General features: G+C 40.1%; 1 protein-coding gene across 1 annotated transcript; it reads right to left on the reverse strand.

Moving 5' to 3' along the window:
• Nucleotides 1-7,404: 7,404 nt before the first annotated feature.
• LOC120060104 (cathepsin K-like) lies at nt 7,405-10,905 on the reverse strand. Its single transcript, XM_039009184.1, has 5 exons — nt 10,789-10,905; nt 10,402-10,457; nt 8,591-8,692; nt 7,928-8,070; nt 7,405-7,679 (listed from the first exon to the last, which is right to left on the reverse strand). The coding sequence occupies exons 3-5, from the start codon at nt 8,646-8,648 to the stop codon at nt 7,617-7,619; spliced, it is 264 nt and encodes an 87-aa protein (XP_038865112.1). The 5' UTR covers nt 8,649-8,692; nt 10,402-10,457; nt 10,789-10,905; the 3' UTR covers nt 7,405-7,616.
• Nucleotides 10,906-22,053: the final 11,148 nt, after the last annotated feature.

The raw sequence follows: 22,053 nt of genomic DNA on the forward strand, positions 1-22,053 counted from the left end.
GAGCAGTGGCTTCTTCCTTGCTGAGCGGCCTTTCAGGTTATGTCGATATAGGACTCGTTTTACTGTGGATATAGATACTTTGTACCCGTTTCCTCCAGCATCTTCACAAGGTCCTTTGCTGTTGTTCTGGGATTGATTTGCACTTTTCGCACCACAGTACGTTCATCTCTAGGAGACAGAACGCGTCTCCTTCCTGAGCGTTGACAGCTACGTTGTCCCTCGGTATTTATACTTGCGTATTATTGTTTGTACAGATGAACGTGGTACCTTAAGGCATTTGGAAATTGCTCCCAAGGATGAACCAGACTTGTGGAGGTCTACAATTATTTTTCTGAGGTCTTGGCTTTTTCCCATGATGTCAAGCAAAGAGGTACTGAGTTTGAAGGTAGGCCTTGAAATACATCCACAGGTACACCTCCAATTGACTCAAATGATGTAAATTAGCCCATCAGAAGCTTCTAAAGCCATGACATAATTTTCTGGAATTTTCCAAGCTGTTTAAAGGCACAGTCAACTTAGTGTATGTAAACTTCTGACCCGCCGGAATTGTGATACAGTGAATTATAAGTGAAATAATCTGTAAACAATTGTTGGAAAAATTACATGTGTCATGCATAAAGTAGATGTCCTAACCGACTTGCCAAAACTATAGTTTTCTAACAAGAAATTTGTGGAGTGGTTGAAAAACAAGTTTTAATGACTCCAACCTAAGTGAATGTAAACTTCCGAATTCAACTGTATGTACAAAAAAAGTCATTTCTAAATGGTTCACCCGATATGGATGAAAATACCCTAAAATTAAAGTTGACAATATGAACTTTAACCTCATAGTCATTGTAGCATTTTAATACTTTTGGACCGCATAGCAGGTATCTATGGTAGTGTTTATAATGTTACCTCATCAGAATAGCAGGTATCTATGGTAGTGTTTATCATGTTACCTCATCAGCATAGCAGGTATCTATGGTAGTGTTTATCATGTTACCTCATCAGCATAGCAGGTATCTATGGTAGTGTTTATAATGTTACCTCATCAGAATAGCAGGTATCTATGGTATTGTTTTTCATGTTACCTCATCAGCATAGCAGGTATCTATGGTAGTGTTTATCATGTTACCTCATCAGCATAGCAGGTATCTATGGTAGTGTTTATCATGTTACCTCATCAGAATAGCAGGTATCTATGGTATTGTTTTTCATGTTACCTCATCAGCATAGCAGGTATCTATGGTAGTGTTTATCATGTTACCTCATCAGCATAGCAGGTATCTATGGTAGTGTTTATCATGTTACCTCATCAGCATAGCAGGTATCTATGGTAGTGTTTATCATGTTACCTCATCAGAATAGCAGGTATCTATGGTAGTGTTTATAATGTTACCTCATCAGAATAGCAGGTATCTATGGTAGTGTTTATCATGTTACCTCATCAGCATAGCAGGTATCTATGGTAGTGTTTATCATGTTACCTCATCAGCATAGCAAGTATCTATGGTAGTGTTTATCATGTTACCTCATCAGAATAGCAGGTATCTATGGTAGTGTTTATCATGTTTACCTCATCAGAATAGCAGGTATCTATGGTAGTGTTTATCATGTTACCTCATCAGCATAGCAGGTATCTATGTTAGTGTTTATCATGTTTACCTCATCAGCATAGCAGGTATCTATGGTAGTGTTTATCATGTTACCTCATCAGAATAGCAGGTATCTATGGTAGTGTTTATCATGTTACCTCATCAGCATAGCAGGTATCTATGGTAGTGTTTATCATGTTACCTCATCAGCATAGCAGGTATCTATGGTATTGTTTTTCATGTTACCTCATCAGCATAGCAGGTATCTATGGTAGTGTTTATCATGTTACCTCATCAGCATAGCAGGTATCTATGGTAGTGTTTATAATGTTACCTCATCAGAATAGCAGGTATCTATGGTAGTGTTTATCATGTTACCTCATCAGCATAGCAGGTATCTATGGTAGTGTTTATCATGTTACCTCATCAGCATAGCAAGTATCTATGGTAGTGTTTATCATGTTTACCTCATCAGCATAGCAGGTATCTATGGTAGTGTTTATCATGTTACCTCATCAGCATAGCAGGTATCTATGGTAGTGTTTATCATGTTACCTCATCAGAATAGCAGGTATCTATGGTAGTGTTTATCATGTTACCTCATCAGCATAGCAGGTATCTATGGTAGTGTTTATCATGTTACCTCATCAGCATAGCAGGTATCTATGGTAGTGTTTATTATGTTTACCTCATCAGCATAGCAGGTATCTATGGTAGTGTTTATCATGTTACCTCATCAGCATAGCAGGTATTTATACGCTACTCCTACCCCAAACGATTCAATAAAATTAAAATATTGTATTCGTTCTCTGTTGTCATTCAGTTAAACCTGTACTTGATTGAACGCTGTTTCCACGTCATTCCAATGAAATGACGTTGAATCAATGTGGAATAGAGGTCGAATTGACATCTGTTTCCAGTGGGATGTTTTCAAAATCTGTAATGTTAACACGAATTCTGATTATTTCCAGCGATACACAACATCCTGAAATATATGTAGACAACGTTGTTAGATAGAATACTGTATTTCCTTTGACAGAGGGACACTGAATGTAACAAATGGCTCAATTTGGCCCACTCTGAAGGATAGTTGGTTTAGTCTCTTGTACATACCTGTGCTAAAAGGCCAAACTCTGTTTCTAATCTACTGAACACAGATTGTGCACTAGACATTACCAAGGTACAATTCCTCTGAGATTTAAACTTGAGCTCTATCATGTAAATATACACATAAAAATACAAATATCATGTAAATATAAACATAAATATACAAATATCATGTAAATATACACATAAAAATACAAATATCATGTAAATATAAACATAAATATACAAATATCATGTAAATATACAAATATCATGTAAATATACAAATATCATGTAAATATAAACATAAAAATACAAATATCATGTAAATATAAACATAAAATACAAATATCATGTAAATATAAACATAAATATACAAATATCATGTAAATATACAAATATCATGTAAATCATGTAAAAGACCCTGAAGCCAATCTGCTGAATGTAAGCCAGTGGAGGCTGCTGAGGGGAGGACGGCTCAGTGGAGGCTGCTGAGGGGAGGACGGCTCAGTGGAGGCTGCTGAGGGGAGGACGGCTCAAAATAATGTCTGGAACGGAGCGAATGGAATGGCATCAAACACATGGAAACCATGGAAACCATGTGTTTGATGTATCTGATACCATTCCACTCATTCTAGCCGTTACCACGAGCCCATCCTCCACAATTAAAATGCCATGATCTCCTGTGGTGTAAGCCTATACTGTATGGCTGCGTTTACACAGGCAGCCCAATTCTGATCGTTTGCCAATAATTGGCCTTTTGACCAATCAGATCAGAGCTTTTGCCAACAATTGGGCAAAAGATCAGAATTGGGCTGCTTGTATAAATGCAGTCTACACGTAAACAACAGAGCTCGATACACTAATACAATCAGATCATGAAGCCTGCCTAACGAGCAGCGACTGTGTATAGTACAGTAAGTAGCGTGGCTGGTTCAAACGGTTGCTGTGGGTTACTTCAGGTCCTTATTGTTTCCCCCCTTTAAAACACCACATTCATTAATACAGTATAGTTTCCTGCTCAGTCTCTCTCCTTTTGTCTTAATTGATAGAACTATGTGTGGTTAGTTACTGCTTCCAACAACACCTCCAGATGTCTTCGCTCATCCCACTCCTCATGGCGTGGACTGGACTCCCTCTTTGGTAGGATATGCTTGGAATCAAAAAGGCAAATGAAACGCCCTAATTGGTTTCTGTGGGATAGGTAAAACAGATTTAAATTGATTGCCATTAATTGTCTTTTATCTTATCACATTATCTTCCACAATTCGAGGAGGCTTTAACCAAACCAATTAATTTGCTTCGCTCCCATCCTTTCCTTCTCTCTCTCTCACACTTTCTTTCGACTCTTGTATTCCTCTCCTCTCTTTCTGTCATACCACTGTTTCTCAGGCCAGATGTATATAACTCTCTCCTCTCTTTCTGTCATACCACTGTTTCTCAGGCCAGATGTATACACCTCTCTCCTCTCTTTCTGTCATACCACTGTTTCTCAGGCCAGATGTATATAACTCTCTCCTCTCTTTCTGTCATACCACTGTTTCTCAGGCCAGATGTATATAACTCTCTCCTCTCTTTCTGTCATACCACTGTTTCTCAGGCCAGATGTATATAACTCTCTCCTCTCTTTCTGTCATACCACTGTTTCTCAGGCCAGATGTATATAACTCTCTCCTCTCTTTCTGTCATACCACTGTTTCTCAGGCCAGATGTATACACCTCTCTCCTCTCTTTCTGTCATACCACCGTTTCTCAGGCCAGATGTATACACCTCTCTCCTCTCTTTCTGTCATACCACCGTTTCTCAGGCCAGATGTATATACCTCTCTCCTCTCTTTCTGTCATACCACCGTTTCCCAGGCCAGATGTATACACCTCTCTCCTCTCTTTCTGTCATACCACTGTTTTTCAGGCCAGATGTATACACCTCTCTCCTCTCTTTCTGTCATACCACTGTTTCTCAGGCCAGATGTATACACCTCTCTCCTCTCTTTCTGTCATACCACCGTTTCCCACATATGCTGAGCACTTGTTGGCTGCTTTTCCTTCACTTTGCGATCCAACTCATCCCAAAACATCTCAATTTGGTTGAGGTCAGGTGATTGTGGGGGCCAGGTTGTCTGATGCAGCACTCCGTCACTCTCCTTCTTGCTCCAATGCTGGTTAAGCATGCCTTGAATTCTAAATAAATCACAGACAGTGTCACCAGCAAAGCCCCCACACACCATCACACCTTCTACTCCATGCTTCACGGTGGGAACCACACGTGCAGAGATCATCCATTCACCTACTCTGCACGGAGGTTAGAACCAAAAATCTCAAATTTGGACTCATCAGAGCAAAGGACAGATTTCCACCGGTCTAATGTCCATTGCTCGTGTTTCTTGGCCCAAGCAAGTCTCTTCTTCTTACTGGTGTCCTTTAGTAGTGGTTTCTTTGCAGCAATTCGACCATGAAGGCCTGATTTACGCAGGCTCCTCTGAACAGTTGATGTTGACATGTGTCTGTTACTTGAACTCTGTGAAGCATTTATTTGGGCTGCAATCTGAGGTGCAGTTAACTCTAATGAACTTACCCTCTGCAGCAGAGGTAACTCTGGGTCTTCCATTCCTGTGGTGGTCCTCATGAGAGCCAGTTTCATCATAACCCTTGATGGCATTGACTGACCTATTGACGGACTGTTGTTTCTCTTTGCTTATTTGAACTGTTCTTGCCATAATACGAACTTTGTCTTTTACCAAATAGGGCTAGGTGACTACCTCATGAAGAGAGAATGCCAAGAGTGTGCAAAGCGGTCATCAAGGCAAAGGGTGGCTACTTTGACGAATCTCAAAACTCAAATATATTTAGATTTGTTTAACACTTTTTTGGTTACTACATGATTCCATATGTGTTATTTCATAGTTTTGATGTCTTCACTATGATTCTACAATGTAGAAAATAGTAAAAATAAAGAAAAAGCCTTGAATAAGTAGGTGTCTAAACTTTTGACTGGTCCTGTAATTCCACTTCGATTTTATGGGGTATTGTGTGTAGGCCAGCGAGACAAAAATCTCAAATTATTCAAATTTAAATTCAGGCCGAACCACAACAAAATGTGAAAAAGTTCAGGGGTGTGAACACTTTCTGATGTCACTATGCATTTGGAAAGTATTCAGACCCCTTGACCTTTTTCACATTTTGTTACAGTACAACTTTATTGTAAAATGAATTTAAAACAAAAATCCTCATCAAACTAAACACAATACCCTAGAATGACAACGCAAAAACAGATTTTTGGAAATGTTTATACAAGGTCCCACAGTTGACAGCGTATGTCAGAGCAAAAACCAAGCCATGAGGTCGAAGGAATTGTTCGTAGAGCTTCTAGAAAGGATTGTGTCGAGGCACAGAACTGGGAAAGGGTACCAGAAAAATCTCTGCAGCATTGAAGGTCCCCAAGAACAATGGCCTCCATCATTCTTAAATGGAAGAAGTTTGGAACAACCAAGACTCTTCCTAGAGCTGGCCACCCGGACAAACTGAGCTATTGGGGGAGAAGGGCCTTGGTCAGGTAGGTGACCAATAAACCGATGGGCACTCTGACAGAGCTCTAGAGTTCCTCTTTGGAGATGGAACAACCATCTCTGCAGCACTCCACCAATCAGGCCTTTATGGTAGAGTGTCCAGATGGAAGCCACTCCTCAGTAAAAGGCACATGACAGCCCACTTGGAGTTGCCAAAAGGCCCCTAAAGGACTCTCAGATCATGAGAAACAAGATTTTCTGGTCTGATGAAATCAAGATTGAACTCTTTGGCATGAATGCCAGGCGTGACGTCTGGAGGAAACCTGGCACCATCCCTACGGTGAAGCATGGTGGTGAGGGGATGTTTTTCAGCGGCAGGGACTGGGAGACTAGTCAGGATCGAGGGAAAGATGAACGGAGCAAAGTACAGAGAGATCCTTGATGAAATCTGCTCCAGAGTGGTCAGGACTTCAGACTGGGGTTGAAGGTTTACCTTCCAACAGGACAACGACCCAAAGTACACAGCCAAGACAACGCAGGAGTGGCTTCGGGACAAGTCTGTGAATGTCCTTGAGTGGCCCAGCCAGAGCTCGGACTTGAACCGGATCGAACATCTCTGGAGAGACCTGAAAACAGCTGTGCAACATCGCTCCCCATCCAACCTGGCAGAGCTTGAGGAGATCTGCAGAGAAGAATAGACAAGCTTGTTGCATCATACCCAAGAAGACTTGAGGCTGTAATCGCTGCCACCAGTGCTTCAACAAAGTAATGAGTACAGGGTCTGAATACTTACGTAAATGTGATATTTCCATCTTTATTTGTATTAGATTTGTAAAATTTTCATTTTTTTTTGTTTTGTTTCGTCATTATGGGGTATTGTGTGTAGATTGATGAGAAAAAACAATAACAATTTTGTCCATTTTAGAATAAGGCTGTAACGCAACAAAATGTGGATAAAGTCAAGAGGTCTGAATACATTCCGTATGCACTGTATGTGTACGTGACCAATCCAATTTGATGACTAAGGGTTGGAAGATCCCCTCACTTCTCAGAAAGGGAGTTTTGTGATTGTGGAAGATTTCCCTCAATTCTACTTAATTTACCTTGACTCATCATGACCGGCACTGTACACACACACATACACACACACACAAGCGCACACACCCACGCATGCTAGGCACATTACATTGTGAAAAAGCATTTCTTACCATAAAATAACAACAAAATACCAACAGTAAAGCTGCCTTTCAACTTTATTTACTGTAAATTAAATGTGTAAAGTTCAAAGGTTTGGTAAACTATTTCTTTCTTATTTTGTGTATATTTCCTTCACATTACAATGTCGTCTTGTTGTAAAAACAAGCATTTGGACCTTCGTATTCATCATGCAGCCACAGACCTCGTGTTGTTTCTATGTCAGAAAGCAGGAAGACAGAAACTTTGAGATCTAACTATCATTCTTCTCTTCCCGACAGCTCCTCATGCCACCACAGCAGACCTCATGCATTTCCTGTGAGAAAGTAGAGAGATGCTCATAGACTGCACAAAGCACTTTTTCAGAATACAGCAGCATACTGTATGAAACCCAGGGAAGCATTCATGAATACAATGTTTAAACGTGTTAGAAAAAAACGTTGGGGTACCAATCAAACAAGAATTCAATTCATTCAATCATTAAAACTGACTGGTACCCAGGCTACTCTAACAAATCCTAGTTATGTCAGTAAGAAGAATGACTTGGTGTAAATGGTAACATACCAAGTCAGACATGTGGTTCATGCCACATTCGTAGGTTGACTCTCCACTGTCATATTTCTTGTTGTGTTCTATGACTCTGGTCCTAGACTCTAGCCAGATCTTCTTGCGCTTGGCTTCCTCCTCCTTGGATTTGTACTTCTTCCCTGTAAATAAACACATTCTGTAAATGAGAATTATAAGTACTTTGTTAAACTGTGCAGTGTACAAGATTTTCAGTCTCATCACTGTATTCTTCGTGTTGTATTGAAGTGTTCTGTCTACATGACGAACACAGGCTATGATTGTTTTTCCGACAGGGCGCATTTGATATAGCCCCCAAAAAATATTCAAGGAAGGAAACATGTATTGTCTGTGTGAATTAATCTTATCATGATCATGCGACAATTATCAAATAAGCATAAAACAAATCTAATTTTGTTTTCAGTTTTGTAGCACAAGCAATTGAATAAAGCACACGCGTGTGTTTAATAAGCCCATATGGGCTGTGTAACCAAATTGTGTGACACTGAAGAAAAAAAAATATATATATTATAAGAAAGTAATCGCATTCTATCAGGTACACAGAGAAAAAAAGCGAACTCATTCAAAAGCAAAACTCCAGCACATTGGTAATCTTGATGCTTACAACAATTGAATGGGTCTTATTTAACCTATCATTATTACCATGTTCTTCTTTCCACTCTTCAAACTCTTTGTCCACATCTTGACGTTCACTTGCCATATTCACTCGCAGCCACAACCAGGCAGAACAGAAGAAGCTTCAAACTGAAAAAACATGACAAGTTATGTCCTATGTGATTATGTGCAACTATATTTATTGAAGCCACAATCCTAAATTGTGAGTTTATGAATAGTAGTTCTAAGTTCATGAGGCTTTATATTCTTCGTGAATCAATGGGTGCCTTCAGAAAGTATACACACTCCTGGACTTAAAAAAAAAAAGCGTAATTAAGATGTATGTAATTCCCAACGATTTACACAAAATACTCTAATGTCAAAGTGTAAGACACATTCTAACATTTGTATTCTCCTGCTGAAAAGGTCAATTTGTCTCTCAGTGTCTGTTGGAAAGCAGACAACCAGATTCTCCTGTAGGATTTTGCCGTTGATTCGCGTGATTCTGTTTATTTTTTATTCTTTAAAAAAAAATCCCATACCTGGCCAATGACAAGCATACCCATAACCACCATGCTTGAAAATATGAAGAGTGTTACTCAGTAATGTGTTGTATTGGATTTGCCCCAAACATAACGCTTTGTATTCAGGACAGAAAGTTCATTTCTTTGCCTCATTATTTGCAGTTTTACTTCAGTGCCTTGTTGCAAACAGGATGCATGTTTTGGAATATTTTTTATTCTATACAGGCTTCCTTCTTTTCACTCTGTCATTTAGGTTAGTATTGTGGAGTAACTAATGTTGTTGAGCCGTCCTCAGTTTTCTCCTATCACAGCTTTTAAACTCTGTAACTGTTTTAAAGTCACCATTGACCTCATGGTGAAATCCCTGATCGGTTTCCTTCCTCTCCGGCAACAGAGTTAGAAAGGATGCCTGTATCTTTGTTGTGATTGGGTGTATTGATACACCATCCATGTGTAATTAACAACTTCAACATGCTGGAAGGGATATTCAATGTCTGCTTCGTTTTTCTTTTTTTTACCCATCTACCTATAGGTGCCCTTCTTTGCAAGGCATTGGAAAGCCTCCCTGGTCTTTGTGGTTGAAACTGTGTTTGAAATGCACTGCTCGGCTGAGGGACCTTACATATTATTAGTTGTATGTGTGGGGTACAGAGATGAGCTAGTCATTCAAAATATGTCTAACACTAATATTGCACACACAGTGAGACCATGCCACTTAGGGGACTATTTATGCACATTTTTACTCCTGAACTTATTTAGGTTTGCCATAACAAAGGGGTTAAATACTTATTGACTCAAGATATTTCAGATTTTCATTTTTTATTCATTTGTAAAAATATATATATATATTTTAAATAAAACACCTTTGACATTGTTGGGTATTGTGTGCAGGCCAGTGACACAAAATCTCTATTTAATACATTTCAAATTCAGGCAGTAACACAAAATGTTTCTGAAGGCACTGTATATCATTAATTGATCTTTGGTTTATTTAACTGGGCAAGTCAGTGAAGAACACATTCTTATTTACAATGACGGCATACACCGGCCAAACCCAGACGACGCTGGGCCAATTGTGCACGGCCCTATGGGACTCCCAAACACGGCTGGTTGTGATACAGCCTGGGTTCTAACCAGGGTGTCTGTAGTGACGCCTCAAGCGCTGAGATGCAGTGCCTTAGACTGCTGCGCCACTCGGGAGCCCACAGGGAATTGACCATGGAACAGCTGTACATAGTGAAGATTCTACCTTTAATGAAGCTATTAGTAAAAACGTTCCTCAGACAATATTGTCATACTCTATGAGAGAGAAAATATAGATTTTTTTCCCCTTACCTGTTCCAGAGTGCAGGAGCAAAAATGGGTTTTCAAGTTAGCAGTGCAGATGCTCACTAACGAAGGGAGGGATGGGAGACAGACGTCAGAGGAAGTCGTATTTCTTTGCCCAATGTTATATTCTCTCATTAGCTGCCAATCTTTATTCTCATAGTTGAAACACCAGATTTGCCATGTAAACTGCCAAAAGTGTATTTGGTATATGGAATCGGATAAATACACCTATCCGATGCACTGTGTGTGTAGGTTACTATTTACTAACACCACAAACCCGTTGTACACTTGACTCCTTGTACGCGTTTTGTGTTGTGGATTATTAATCTAACAATCATAATATCAAAGTGTAGCGCACAGTAGGGTTGTACTGTACAAAACAATGAGAAATACCTTCTGAAAAGCTGTGAATCTGGAATGTTCTGCTGTAACACCCAACGGACCAAATGAAAGCTAGAAAATGGTACCGCCCACTTCCCGAAGCAGATTCATAGATATACATTCATATAGAACGGCTATGGCTTAATACACAATGCTTTCTATGAAAAATAACTATTCTATAAAAGTATTTAATCTATGTAATGCTTTGGAGCGTGATGCCGGTGTGAGATACTGTAACTCGATCCGTTGCTACAGTATATGACGATACGAGCCCTTTTTTCATAAGAGCGCTTGTATTGCAGTTAATTGAGTCTTTGATTTCATAAAATATCTTTGAGGAGTAAACAGGGAAACAACAACGAGTCGCAGACAGTTCGCAATAGAACATACCAGAGGAGGGTATTGTTTACTAGGCTATCTAAATGATTGGGATCATCTGGTTCTCATGTTGTGTCAGCTCTATCAATCCTATTGAAATCCTATTGTTCTACCTTTGTTTCTATTGGACATCAAAAGTTATCCGATTGGATCCTATACTTTTTTTAAATCCGTTTTGTAGGATTTTGTCTCCCCAATCAGAATCCTAATACCGGTATTGCTATTTCCTTGTTGAAAGGGTGAATAAAGGAATATAGTATGGTTTCATTTTCAATTAAGACACAATGAAGATTGAATGTGTGTTTTTACATGGTCTGTATCTCTGTATTACAGCAAGTCTGATACAGATTAGTGCCAACTGGAAGTGTGACTTCTTTCCCTAATGATTTCCTACGGCTGAGGTATTTAGTCAGATATCAGTTATTTCATACCAAGGCTAGATGAGGCTGAATGGCAAGTTGGCAACTAATTCATCTCATTGGTACGTGACTGTTCCGTCTGTTTAATCTAATTCATCTCATTGGTACATGACTGTTCCGTCTGTTTAATCTAACTCATCTCATTGGTACATGACTGTTCCGTCTGTTTAATCTAACTCATCTCATTGGTACGTGACTGTTCCGTCTGTTTAATCTAATTCATCTCATTGGTACATGACTGTTCCGTCTGTTTAATCTAATTCATCTCATTGGTACGTGACTGTTCCGTCTGTTTAATCTAATTCATCTCATTGGTACATGACTGTTCCGTCTGTTTAATCTAACTCATCTCATTGGTACATGACTGTTCCGTCTGTTTAATCTAACTCATCTCATTGGTACATGACTGTTCCGTCTGTTTAATCTAACTCATCTCATTGGTACATGACTGTTCCGTCTGTTTAATCTAACTCATCTCATTGGTACATGACTGTTCCGTCTGTTTAATCTAATTAATCTCATTGGTACATGACTGTTCCGTCTGTTTAATCTAACTCATCTCATTGGTACATGACTGTTCCGTCTGTTTAATCTAACTCATCTCATTGGTACATGACTGTTCCGTCTGTTTAATCTAACTCATCTCATTGGTACATGACTGTTCCGTCTGTTTAATCTAACTCATCTCATTGGTACATGACTGTTCCGTCTGTTTAATCTAACTCATCTCATTGGTACATGACTGTTCCGTCTGTTTAATCTAATTCATCTCATTGGTACATGACTGTTCCGTCTGTTTAATCTAACTCATCTCATTGGTACATGACTGTTCAGTCTGTTTAATCTAATTCATCTCATTGGTACATTACTGTTCCGTCTGTTTAATCTAATTCATCTCATTGGTACATGACTGTTCCGTCTGTTTAATCTAATTCATCTCATTGGTACATGACTGTTCCGTCTGTTTAATCTAACTCATCTCATTGGTACATGACTGTTCCGTCTGTTTAATCTAACTCATCTCATTGGTACATGACTGTTCCGTCTGTTTAATCTAACTCATCTCATTGGTACATGACTGTTCCGTCTGTTTAATCTAATTAATCTCATTGGTACATGACTGTTCCGTCTGTTTAATCTAACTCATCTCATTGGTACATGACTGTTCCGTCTGTTTAATCTAACTCATCTCATTGGTACATGACTGTTCCGTCTGTTTAATCTAACTCATCTCATTGGTACATGACTGTTCCATCTGTTTAATCTAATTCATCTCATTGGTACATGACTGTTCCGTCTGTTTAATCTAACTCATCTCATTGGTACATGACTGTTCCGTCTGTTTAATCTAACTCATCTCATTGGTACATTACTGTTCCGTCTGTTTAATCTAATTCATCTCATTGGTACATGACTGTTCCGTCTGTTTAATCTAACTCATCTCATTGGTACATGACTGTTCCGTCTGTTTAATCTAACTCATCTCATTGGTACATGACTGTTCTGTCTGTTTAATCTAACTCATCTCATTGGTACATGACTGTTCCGTCTGTTTAATCTAATTCATCTCATTGGTACATGACTGTTCCGTCTGTTTAATCTAATTCATCTCATTGGTACATGAGTGTTCCGTCTGTTTAATCTAATTCATCTCATTGGTACATGACTGTTCCGTCTGTTTAATCTAATTCATCTCATTGGTACATGACTGTTCCGTCTGTTTAATCTAACTCATCTCATTGGTACATGACTGTTCCGTCTGTTTAATCTAATTCATCTCATTGGTACATGACTGTTCCGTCTGTTTAATCTAACTCATCTCATTGGTACATGACTGTTCCGTCTGTTTAATCTAATTCATCTCATTGGTACATGACTGTTCCGTCTGTTTAATCTAACTCATCTCATTGGTACATGACTGTTCCGTCTGTTTAATCTAATTCATCTCATTGGTACATGACTGTTCCGTCTGTTTAATCTAACTCATCTCATTGGTACATGACTGTTCCGTCTGTTTAATCTAATTAATCTCATTGATACATGACTGTTCCGTCTGTTTAATCTAACTCATCTCATTGGTACATGACTGTTCCGTCTGTTTAATCTAATTCATCTCATTGGTACATTACTGTTCCGTCTGTTTAATCTAATTCATCTCATTGGTACATGACTGTTCCGTCTGTTTAATCTAACTCATCTCATTGGTACATGACTGTTCCGTCTGTTTAATCTAACTCATCTCATTGGTACATGACTGTTCCGTCTGTTTAATCTAACTCATCTCATTGGTACATGACTGTTCCGTCTGTTTAATCTAATTCATCTCATTGGTACATGACTGTTCCGTCTGTTTAATCTAACTCATCTCATTGGTACATGACTGTTCCGTCTGTTTAATCTAACTCATCTCATTGGTACATGACTGTTCCGTCTGTTTAATCTAACTCATCTCATTGGTACATGACTGTTCCATCTGTTTAATCTAATTCATCTCATTGGTACATGACTGTTCCGTCTGTTTAATCTAACTCATCTCATTGGTACATGACTGTTCCGTCTGTTTAATCTAACTCATCTCATTGGTACATTACTGTTCCGTCTGTTTAATCTAATTCATCTCATTGGTACATGACTGTTCCGTCTGTTTAATCTAACTCATCTCATTGGTACATGACTGTTCCGTCTGTTTAATCTAACTCATCTCATTGGTACATGACTGTTCTGTCTGTTTAATCTAACTCATCTCATTGGTACATGACTGTTCCGTCTGTTTAATCTAATTCATCTCATTGGTACATGACTGTTCCGTCTGTTTAATCTAATTCATCTCATTGGTACATGAGTGTTCCGTCTGTTTAATCTAATTCATCTCATTGGTACATGACTGTTCCGTCTGTTTAATCTAATTCATCTCATTGGTACATGACTGTTCCGTCTGTTTAATCTAACTCATCTCATTGGTACATGACTGTTCCGTCTGTTTAATCTAATTCATCTCATTGGTACATGACTGTTCCGTCTGTTTAATCTAACTCATCTCATTGGTACATGACTGTTCCGTCTGTTTAATCTAATTCATCTCATTGGTACATGACTGTTCCGTCTGTTTAATCTAACTCATCTCATTGGTACATGACTGTTCCGTCTGTTTAATCTAATTCATCTCATTGGTACATGACTGTTCCGTCTGTTTAATCTAACTCATCTCATTGGTACATGACTGTTCCGTCTGTTTAATCTCATTCATCTCACAGATCTTGTGAATCCAGCCAATATTTCAGATTTTCTAAGTGTTTTACAGCGAAAACACAATATAGCGTTATATTAGCTTACCACAATAGCAAACATCACAACAGCATTGATTCAGGCCAACAATAGCGATAACGAATAAACCACCAAAATATATTAATTTTTTCACTAACCTTCTCAGAATTCTTCAGATGACAGTCCTATAACATCATATTACACAATGCATATAGAGTTTGTTCGAAAATGTGCATATTTAGCGCCACAAATCGTGGTTATACAATGAGAAAAGTAGCAAAGCTGCCCAGAAAATGTCAGGAGAAATCTTTGAAGAGGCACCTATTCTAATCAGTAACTATTCCAAAACTTGACTAAAAAATACAGGTTGGACAGCAATTGAAAGACAAATTAGTTCTTAATGCAATCGCTGGGTTACATTTTTAAAATTAACGTTACTTCAAAATACAGCGTGCGATAAAGCGAGGCTGCACTGCAATTAATGGCGGCTTATGCGTTTGACATTTTTCAACAGAACAACGAATTATCAGCATAAATAGTTCTTACTTTTTGATGAACTCTCATCAGAATCTTGGGAAAGGTGTCCTTTGTCCAAAAGAATCGTTGCTAGGTTGTATAACGTCCTCTTCAACGCTGCAATTAGCAGTAAACATTAGCATGCGAGAGAGAGATACCCAACCCCCTAGAACGCCAGGAAATGAAATACCCGAAAATCGCAATATACTGACATAAACTGATATAATTCGGTTTAAAATAACAAGATTATGATGTCTTTAAAGCCTATATCGAATAAAAACACAGCCGGAAATTTCTAAGATCTATAACCGATGGTTCTAGTACAATATGCCAAGGTCCTCAGTGCGTCAGAGCGAAGAGGGAAAAGACCAGACACGTCTTTGCCAAGTGATTTATAACCTTTGAGATCTACGTAGAGACTCCATTTCAAGTCTCCCTATTCGCTAACATCCAGGGGAAGGCGTATGCAGTGCATCTCAACCAATAGAAGACAGGCAGATTTATACACAGGTCTCAGAGCAGCTTGGAAAATTTGGCATTCTCACATACACATAGGAAAATTGCTCTAAGTCCAGTTCTGTTTCACTCACAGATATAATTCAAACAGTTTTAGAAACTAGAGAGTGTTTTCTATCCAATAGTAATAATAATATGCATATTGTACGAGCAAGAATTGAGTACGAGGCAGTTTAATTTGGGAACGTCATTATTACAAAGTGCTAACAGCTCCCCCTATTGACAAGAAGTTAACATTTTTATCAAACCTTCAAAGGGGACATACATGCACAATAAAGGAAGTTTTTAATTTACATAATTTATAGTCACAGCCTCTCCCTTTAATGTGCTTAACTAGAGGAATGGGATGGAGAAATGGTTTACAATAGGCAGGGTGAGGCTTAACTAGAGGAATGGGATGGAGAAATGGTTTACAATAGGCAGGGTGAGGCTTAACTAGAGGAATGGGATGGAGAAATGGTTTACAATAGGCAGGGTGGGGCTTAACTAGAGGAATGGGATGGAGAAATGGTTTACAATAGGCAGGGTGGGGCTTAACTAGAGGAATGGGATGGAGAAATGGTTTACAATAGGCAGGGTGAGGCTTAACTAGAGGAATGGGATGGAGAAATGGTTTACAATAGGCAGGGTGAGGCTTAACTAGAGGAATGGGATGGAGAAATGGTTTACAATAGGCAGGGTGAGGCTTAACTAGAGGAATGGGATGGAGAAATGGTTTACAATAGGCAGGGTGAGGCTTAACTAGAGGAATGGGATGGAGAAATGGTTTACAATAGGCAGGGTGGGGCTCGACAGGTGGAATGAGTCCCAAAGGGCACCCTATTTTCCCATACCTTTCCCATGTATAAGTAAATATTTTTGATAACTGACAAAATACCTTGGCCTTAGGAATGGCTAAGATTAGTAAACCACACGCATTGGGGATAGAGAATAGTCAATAGTGTTGGACACCGGATAATCTGACTAACACACCTGTTTGACCTGGCTGTGATACTGTCGGACTACTGCACCTGTTTGACCTGGCTGTGATACTGTAGGACTACTGCACCTGTTTGACCTGGCTGTGATACTGTAGGACTACTGCACCTGTTTGACCTGGCTGTGATACTGTAGGACTACTGCACCTGTTTGACCTGGCTGTGATACTGTAGGACTACTGCACCTGTTTGACCTGGCTGTGATACTGTAGGACTACTGCACCTGTTTGACCTGGCTGTGATACTGTAGGACTACTGCACCTGTTTGACCTGGCTGTGATACTGTAGGACTACTGCACCTGTTTGACCTGGCTGTGATACTGTAGGACTACTGCACCTGTTTGACCTGGCTGTGATACTGTAGGACTAGTCCACCTGTTTGACCTGGCTGTGATACTGTAGGACTACTGCACCTGTTTGACCTGGCTGTGATACTGTAGGACTACTGCACCTGTTTGACCTGGCTGTGATACTGTAGGACTACTGCACCTGTTTGACCTGGCTGTGATACTATAGGACTACTGCACCTGTTTGACCTGGCTGTGATACTGTAGGACTACTGCACCTGTTTGACCTGGCTGTGATACTGTAGGACTACTGCACCTGTTTGACCTGGCTGTGATACTGTAGGACTACTGCACCTGTTTGACCTGGCTGTGATACTGTAGGACTACTGCACCTGTTTGACCTGGCTGTGATACTGTAGGACTACTGCACCTGTTTGACCTGGCTGTGATACTGTAGGACTACTGCACCTGTTTGACCTGGCTGTGATACTGTAGGACTACTTATGTTACTTTACTGAGTCAATTCAGGAACCATTCAATGTCCTGCATGTGTGTTAACCATGGCAACCAGCATTGTAAACAAAGAGATGTGCAGAAAAAGAATCAGCCTCTGTGGATCCTTTCACCTTAATGTATGTTCACGTTAGCCACGCCCATTTTTTTCAAAGAAACACCATTTATTTAAACCTCTAGTTGAGTAATGTAAGGAATCTACTGCTTCGGTCCTTGTTTCCTTTTCACTTGTTGTTACCTGGTAAATAACCAACCATGGATAACCACAAGGAGAATAAGGTGAGGAAACTGTCCATGTCAGTTAGAACCAGCTTTTTAATTAAACACCATTTATTTAAATCTCTAGTTGAGTAAAATAAATCGTTTTGTCCTGGTCACAAAATAATTTAAAGAATTGTGGTAAACAGCGCCACACTCAGGCAAAAAACTGAATGTCCTATTCTCAGCCAGGCTCATCTTTTCATAGAAAATACTATTTAATTATATTTCTATTTGAGTAAAATAAATAGTTTTGTTGTGATCACAAGAAAATCCTAACATTTCAAGGAAAGAGTGCCACAGTCAGGCAGAAAAAACCTGAATATTCTATCATAAAGTGAGAACAATTAGTTTCCCTGGCTGTTATATGGCTGCTACTTAGAAATACTATAACAGTAAATTAATAGATGACATTCACTACTATAAACCGGTCTCCAATATAATTGCATAGCTCACACAGACCCACCGCAGACCTTAAATAAATATCCATGTGAAAAGACGTCTCATGGTCTGTTTTGTCAGCAAGCTCAATGTATTCCAAACACTGGTGCTAACCGTTCTCTTGCCCCTGCTCCTTCTTCTTCTTTAGGATTTGGTTGGCGGATCGCATCCAACTTTCATGTGCATACACCGCCACCTACTGTACTGGTGAGTGTTGCCATTCACGGCCTACCTACATTCAATTCTTGATACGGTAATACAACATTCCAAAAAAGGACAATTACACTGCCAACTATTAGCCCTCACTAAAAAAAAACACCACCTCATTCCAGTATGTAACCCTATCTAATCCTACTCCAGGCCAACGGTCTGGGAGGGCAGAACACTACCACTCAACACCCCCTGCAAATCTTCTGCACTAAAACTTTGCAATCCCAAGTACTTCTCTGCAGCTGCAACCATAACCTCTATTTTCTGTGACTTGCATTCCATTTCTGCAGTACAGTTGTCAACCACGGCTTTGAATGCTAAGAAACCCACCTTACTGAAGCACATATTATTTCCAGCCCTCTCTATTGGTCTCTGTCTACTCACAGGAATCCTCATATGATCCTTCACCCTGTACCCATCTTCCTCTACCACTCTCTTCACTGCTTCAGCATACGACACTTTCTGTTCTACTCTGACCCTGGCAACCTCAATCTGCCTTTCTCGCACCGAACACCTCATATCTCCAGCTCCATGATCACACACACAGCTTACGTGCAACTTTCTCCACTGTTACTACACATTCCCTCCTGCACACTTCTCACATCTAGGAATCTCCCTCATACACACTGCTGCAACATAAACTTGACACCTAAAAACACTGTTGTATTTTCGGGAACAAAAGCTCTCATGGGATAACTTGACCTTGTCTGCCAAAGACTCTCCTCCATTTCCCCACGCTCTCCATCGGATCTGTGTCGCACCAAACGGCGGGCAACACAGACACCGGGAATCTTCAATTTCAACTGATCCTCCTCAACACTTAATGTCACTCCTTTCAATGGCGCCCTGCTCTGGAGAGTAAAGAACGTCACATTTCTTGTCCCTAAATCCTTGATCCGGAGCGCCCTCTCCCTCTGGACTGAAATAACACAATGAATCATCACTAATCCACTTCGAGGTGCTCTCACCAAGTCAACAGTCCCCAACCTCTTCTCCACCCAACCTGACACCACATATGGATCAACCAAAATGCAAGGATCCTCTCCACAAACCTCACTCCCACTGGGCCAGAATAATCCTTTTCATCCTCGGGACGAGGCTCGAACTCGGCGGTCCTCACGGCAGGTACTTCATCCTCACTCTCGTCAGGTTCCATCTCTGAACTACTGGAGCAGGTATCCCTCTTTTTGCATTTGACGCCAACCTTACTCATCACACCGCTTCCCTCTACTCTCAGCTCCTTCTCGGCGGTCATCACTGTACCTGCCACCGCATTTAATTCATCCTCACTCTCGTCACTTTCAATTTCCTTCTCTAGCTCTTCCAAAAATTCTGTTTGATCCTTCATTCCATATTCCATCAAAACATTTTCCACTTTTCAAATTTTTTCCTTATCTACCATCTTCTCCTTCACCAGATCTTCCAGAATGTTTCTGGAACCCCCCACTCCATATTTATTTATAATATATTTTTTCTTTTTTTCCCCCTTTCTTTCTTTTTTCCTTGTCCGCCATTTTCTTTCATGACCCCCCCTGAATTTACTTGCTAAATCGGATCAGCCTAACCGTTCTTCTTCTTTGGGGTTTAACGGCGGTTGGCATTCAATATGTTGCATTACCGCCCCCAACTGGACTATATTATGAATCCATTATACTTTATGAAAAACACACCCTTCCAACTAACCCTACACTCATTAAAAACCCACTACCTCATTCCACTAATTTGACCCTATCTGCTCCTGCACCATGCCAACGGCCTGGGAGGACGGGACACCACCACTCAACACACCCTGTAACTCTTCTGAAGTCAAATCTCGTATGCCCAAATATTTCTCTGCAGCTGCCACCAAATTCAAATTCAAATATATTTATAAAGCCCTTTTTTCCATCATCAAATGTCACAAAGTGCTAACACCCTAAAACCCCAAACAGCAAGCAGTGCAGATGTAGAAGCACGGTGGCTTGGAAAAACTCTCCAGAAAGGCCAGAACCTAGGAAGAAACCTAGAGAGGAACCAGGCTCTAAGGTTTGGCCAGTCCACTTCTGGCTGTGCCAGGTGGAGATTACATGGCCATTAAGGCCAGATTGTTCTTCAAGATGTTCAAACGTTCATAGATGACCAGCAGGGTCAAAAAATAATCACAGTGGTTATAGAGGGTGCAACAGGTCAGTACCTCAGGAGTCAATGTCAGGTGGATTTTCATAGCCGAGCATTCAGAGGTCGAGACAGCAGGTGTGGTAGAGAGAGCGAGAGAGCAAAAGAGATAGAGAGAGAAAGGAGGAGAAAGAGAGAGAGAGAGAGAAAGGAAGAGATTGAGAGAAAGAGAGCTGTTGCTCCTAGGCTGCTGTTTTCTCCCAGCCTTCTTCTTTAATTGTCCTGCTGGCGTGAAGGACCTTCAGTCTAATACAGCAGGTCTGGGGCAAGGTAGCACGTCAGGTGAACAGGTCAGAGCTCCATAGCTGCAAGCAGAACAGTTAAAACTGGAACAGCAGCACGACCAGCTGGAATGGGAACCGCCAGGAGTCATCAGGCCAGGTAGTCCTGTGGCAAAGCTGTCATCAAGGCAAAGGGTGGCTACTCTTTTTTTAATATATTTATTTTTATTCAAGTTTTATAAAATGTACATCATTGTAAGTACAAAGATTTTGCCATATCCCAACCACCCTCCCTCCATACAACACATCCACCCAAACCCCCTAGTCCCTTCCCTACCTCTCCGCACTACCTCAGTCCACCCACCTCGGTCCCTCCCTCCCAATAATAATATTGATAATATTGATGACTGTACCTATTATGTAATGACTACTGGGAATACCTACGGGGAAACCTTAAAGCATCTCATCAGAGGGGAGCCTCTGCAAGCCATTAAAGTATGATATAAATGGTTGCCATTTTCTAATAAATGTATCATTGGAACCCCATAGAGAATACTTCATTTTCTCAAGCTTTAGGAAGAAAATTACATCGTTGAGCCATTGAGAAGTAGAGGGGGGCTGAGCAGACTTCCACTGGAGAAGAATTATACGTCGAGCTAATAAGGATGTAAAAGCAACAGTATCGGCATGTTTGGGGTCCAAGGAGAGCAAGTCTTCTGGAACACCAAAGACAGCTATCAAGGGTCAAGGCTGCAGGTTCATTTCAAGCACCTCAGGCAAAGTTTTAAAAATAGAATCCCAGTAATTTTGTAGTTTAGAGCATTGAATGAACATGTGACTAAGGTCACATGGTGAGACATGACATCTATCACACTCATCATTTACATTTGGATATACAGTATGTCAGACAATCTGGATTTGGAAAGATGCACCCTATGTAAAAGATTAAATTGTCTGAGACCAAGACGAGCACAAGACGTAGTGGATCGTACTCTATCAATCGCCTCATCCCACCAATCCTGTGTGAATTCAACACCCATTTCCTGTTCCCAAGCAGATTTAATTTTGTTGGTGGAGTGTTTGTCCAATGACAAAATACACAGACAGATCTGAGAAATGACTA

Source organism: Salvelinus namaycush, chromosome 15, assembly GCF_016432855.1.
Source record: "Salvelinus namaycush isolate Seneca chromosome 15, SaNama_1.0, whole genome shotgun sequence".
In the NCBI taxonomy this organism is placed as follows: Eukaryota; Metazoa; Chordata; class Actinopteri; order Salmoniformes; family Salmonidae; genus Salvelinus; species Salvelinus namaycush.

Excerpts from the sequence above, each read along its gene's own strand:
- LOC120060104 (XM_039009184.1), bottom strand. The coding sequence starts at position 8,648 with ATGGCAAGTGAACGTCAAGATGTGGACAAAGAGTTTGAAGAGTGGAAA. Across the intron at positions 8,071-8,590 it reads AGAGTGGAAAGAAGAACATG|GGAAGAAGTACAAATCCAAG; the intron begins GTAATAATGATA and ends GTTTATTTACAG. Across the intron at positions 7,680-7,927 it reads TGAACCACATGTCTGACTTG|GAAATGCATGAGGTCTGCTG; the intron begins GTATGTTACCAT and ends ACTTTCTCACAG.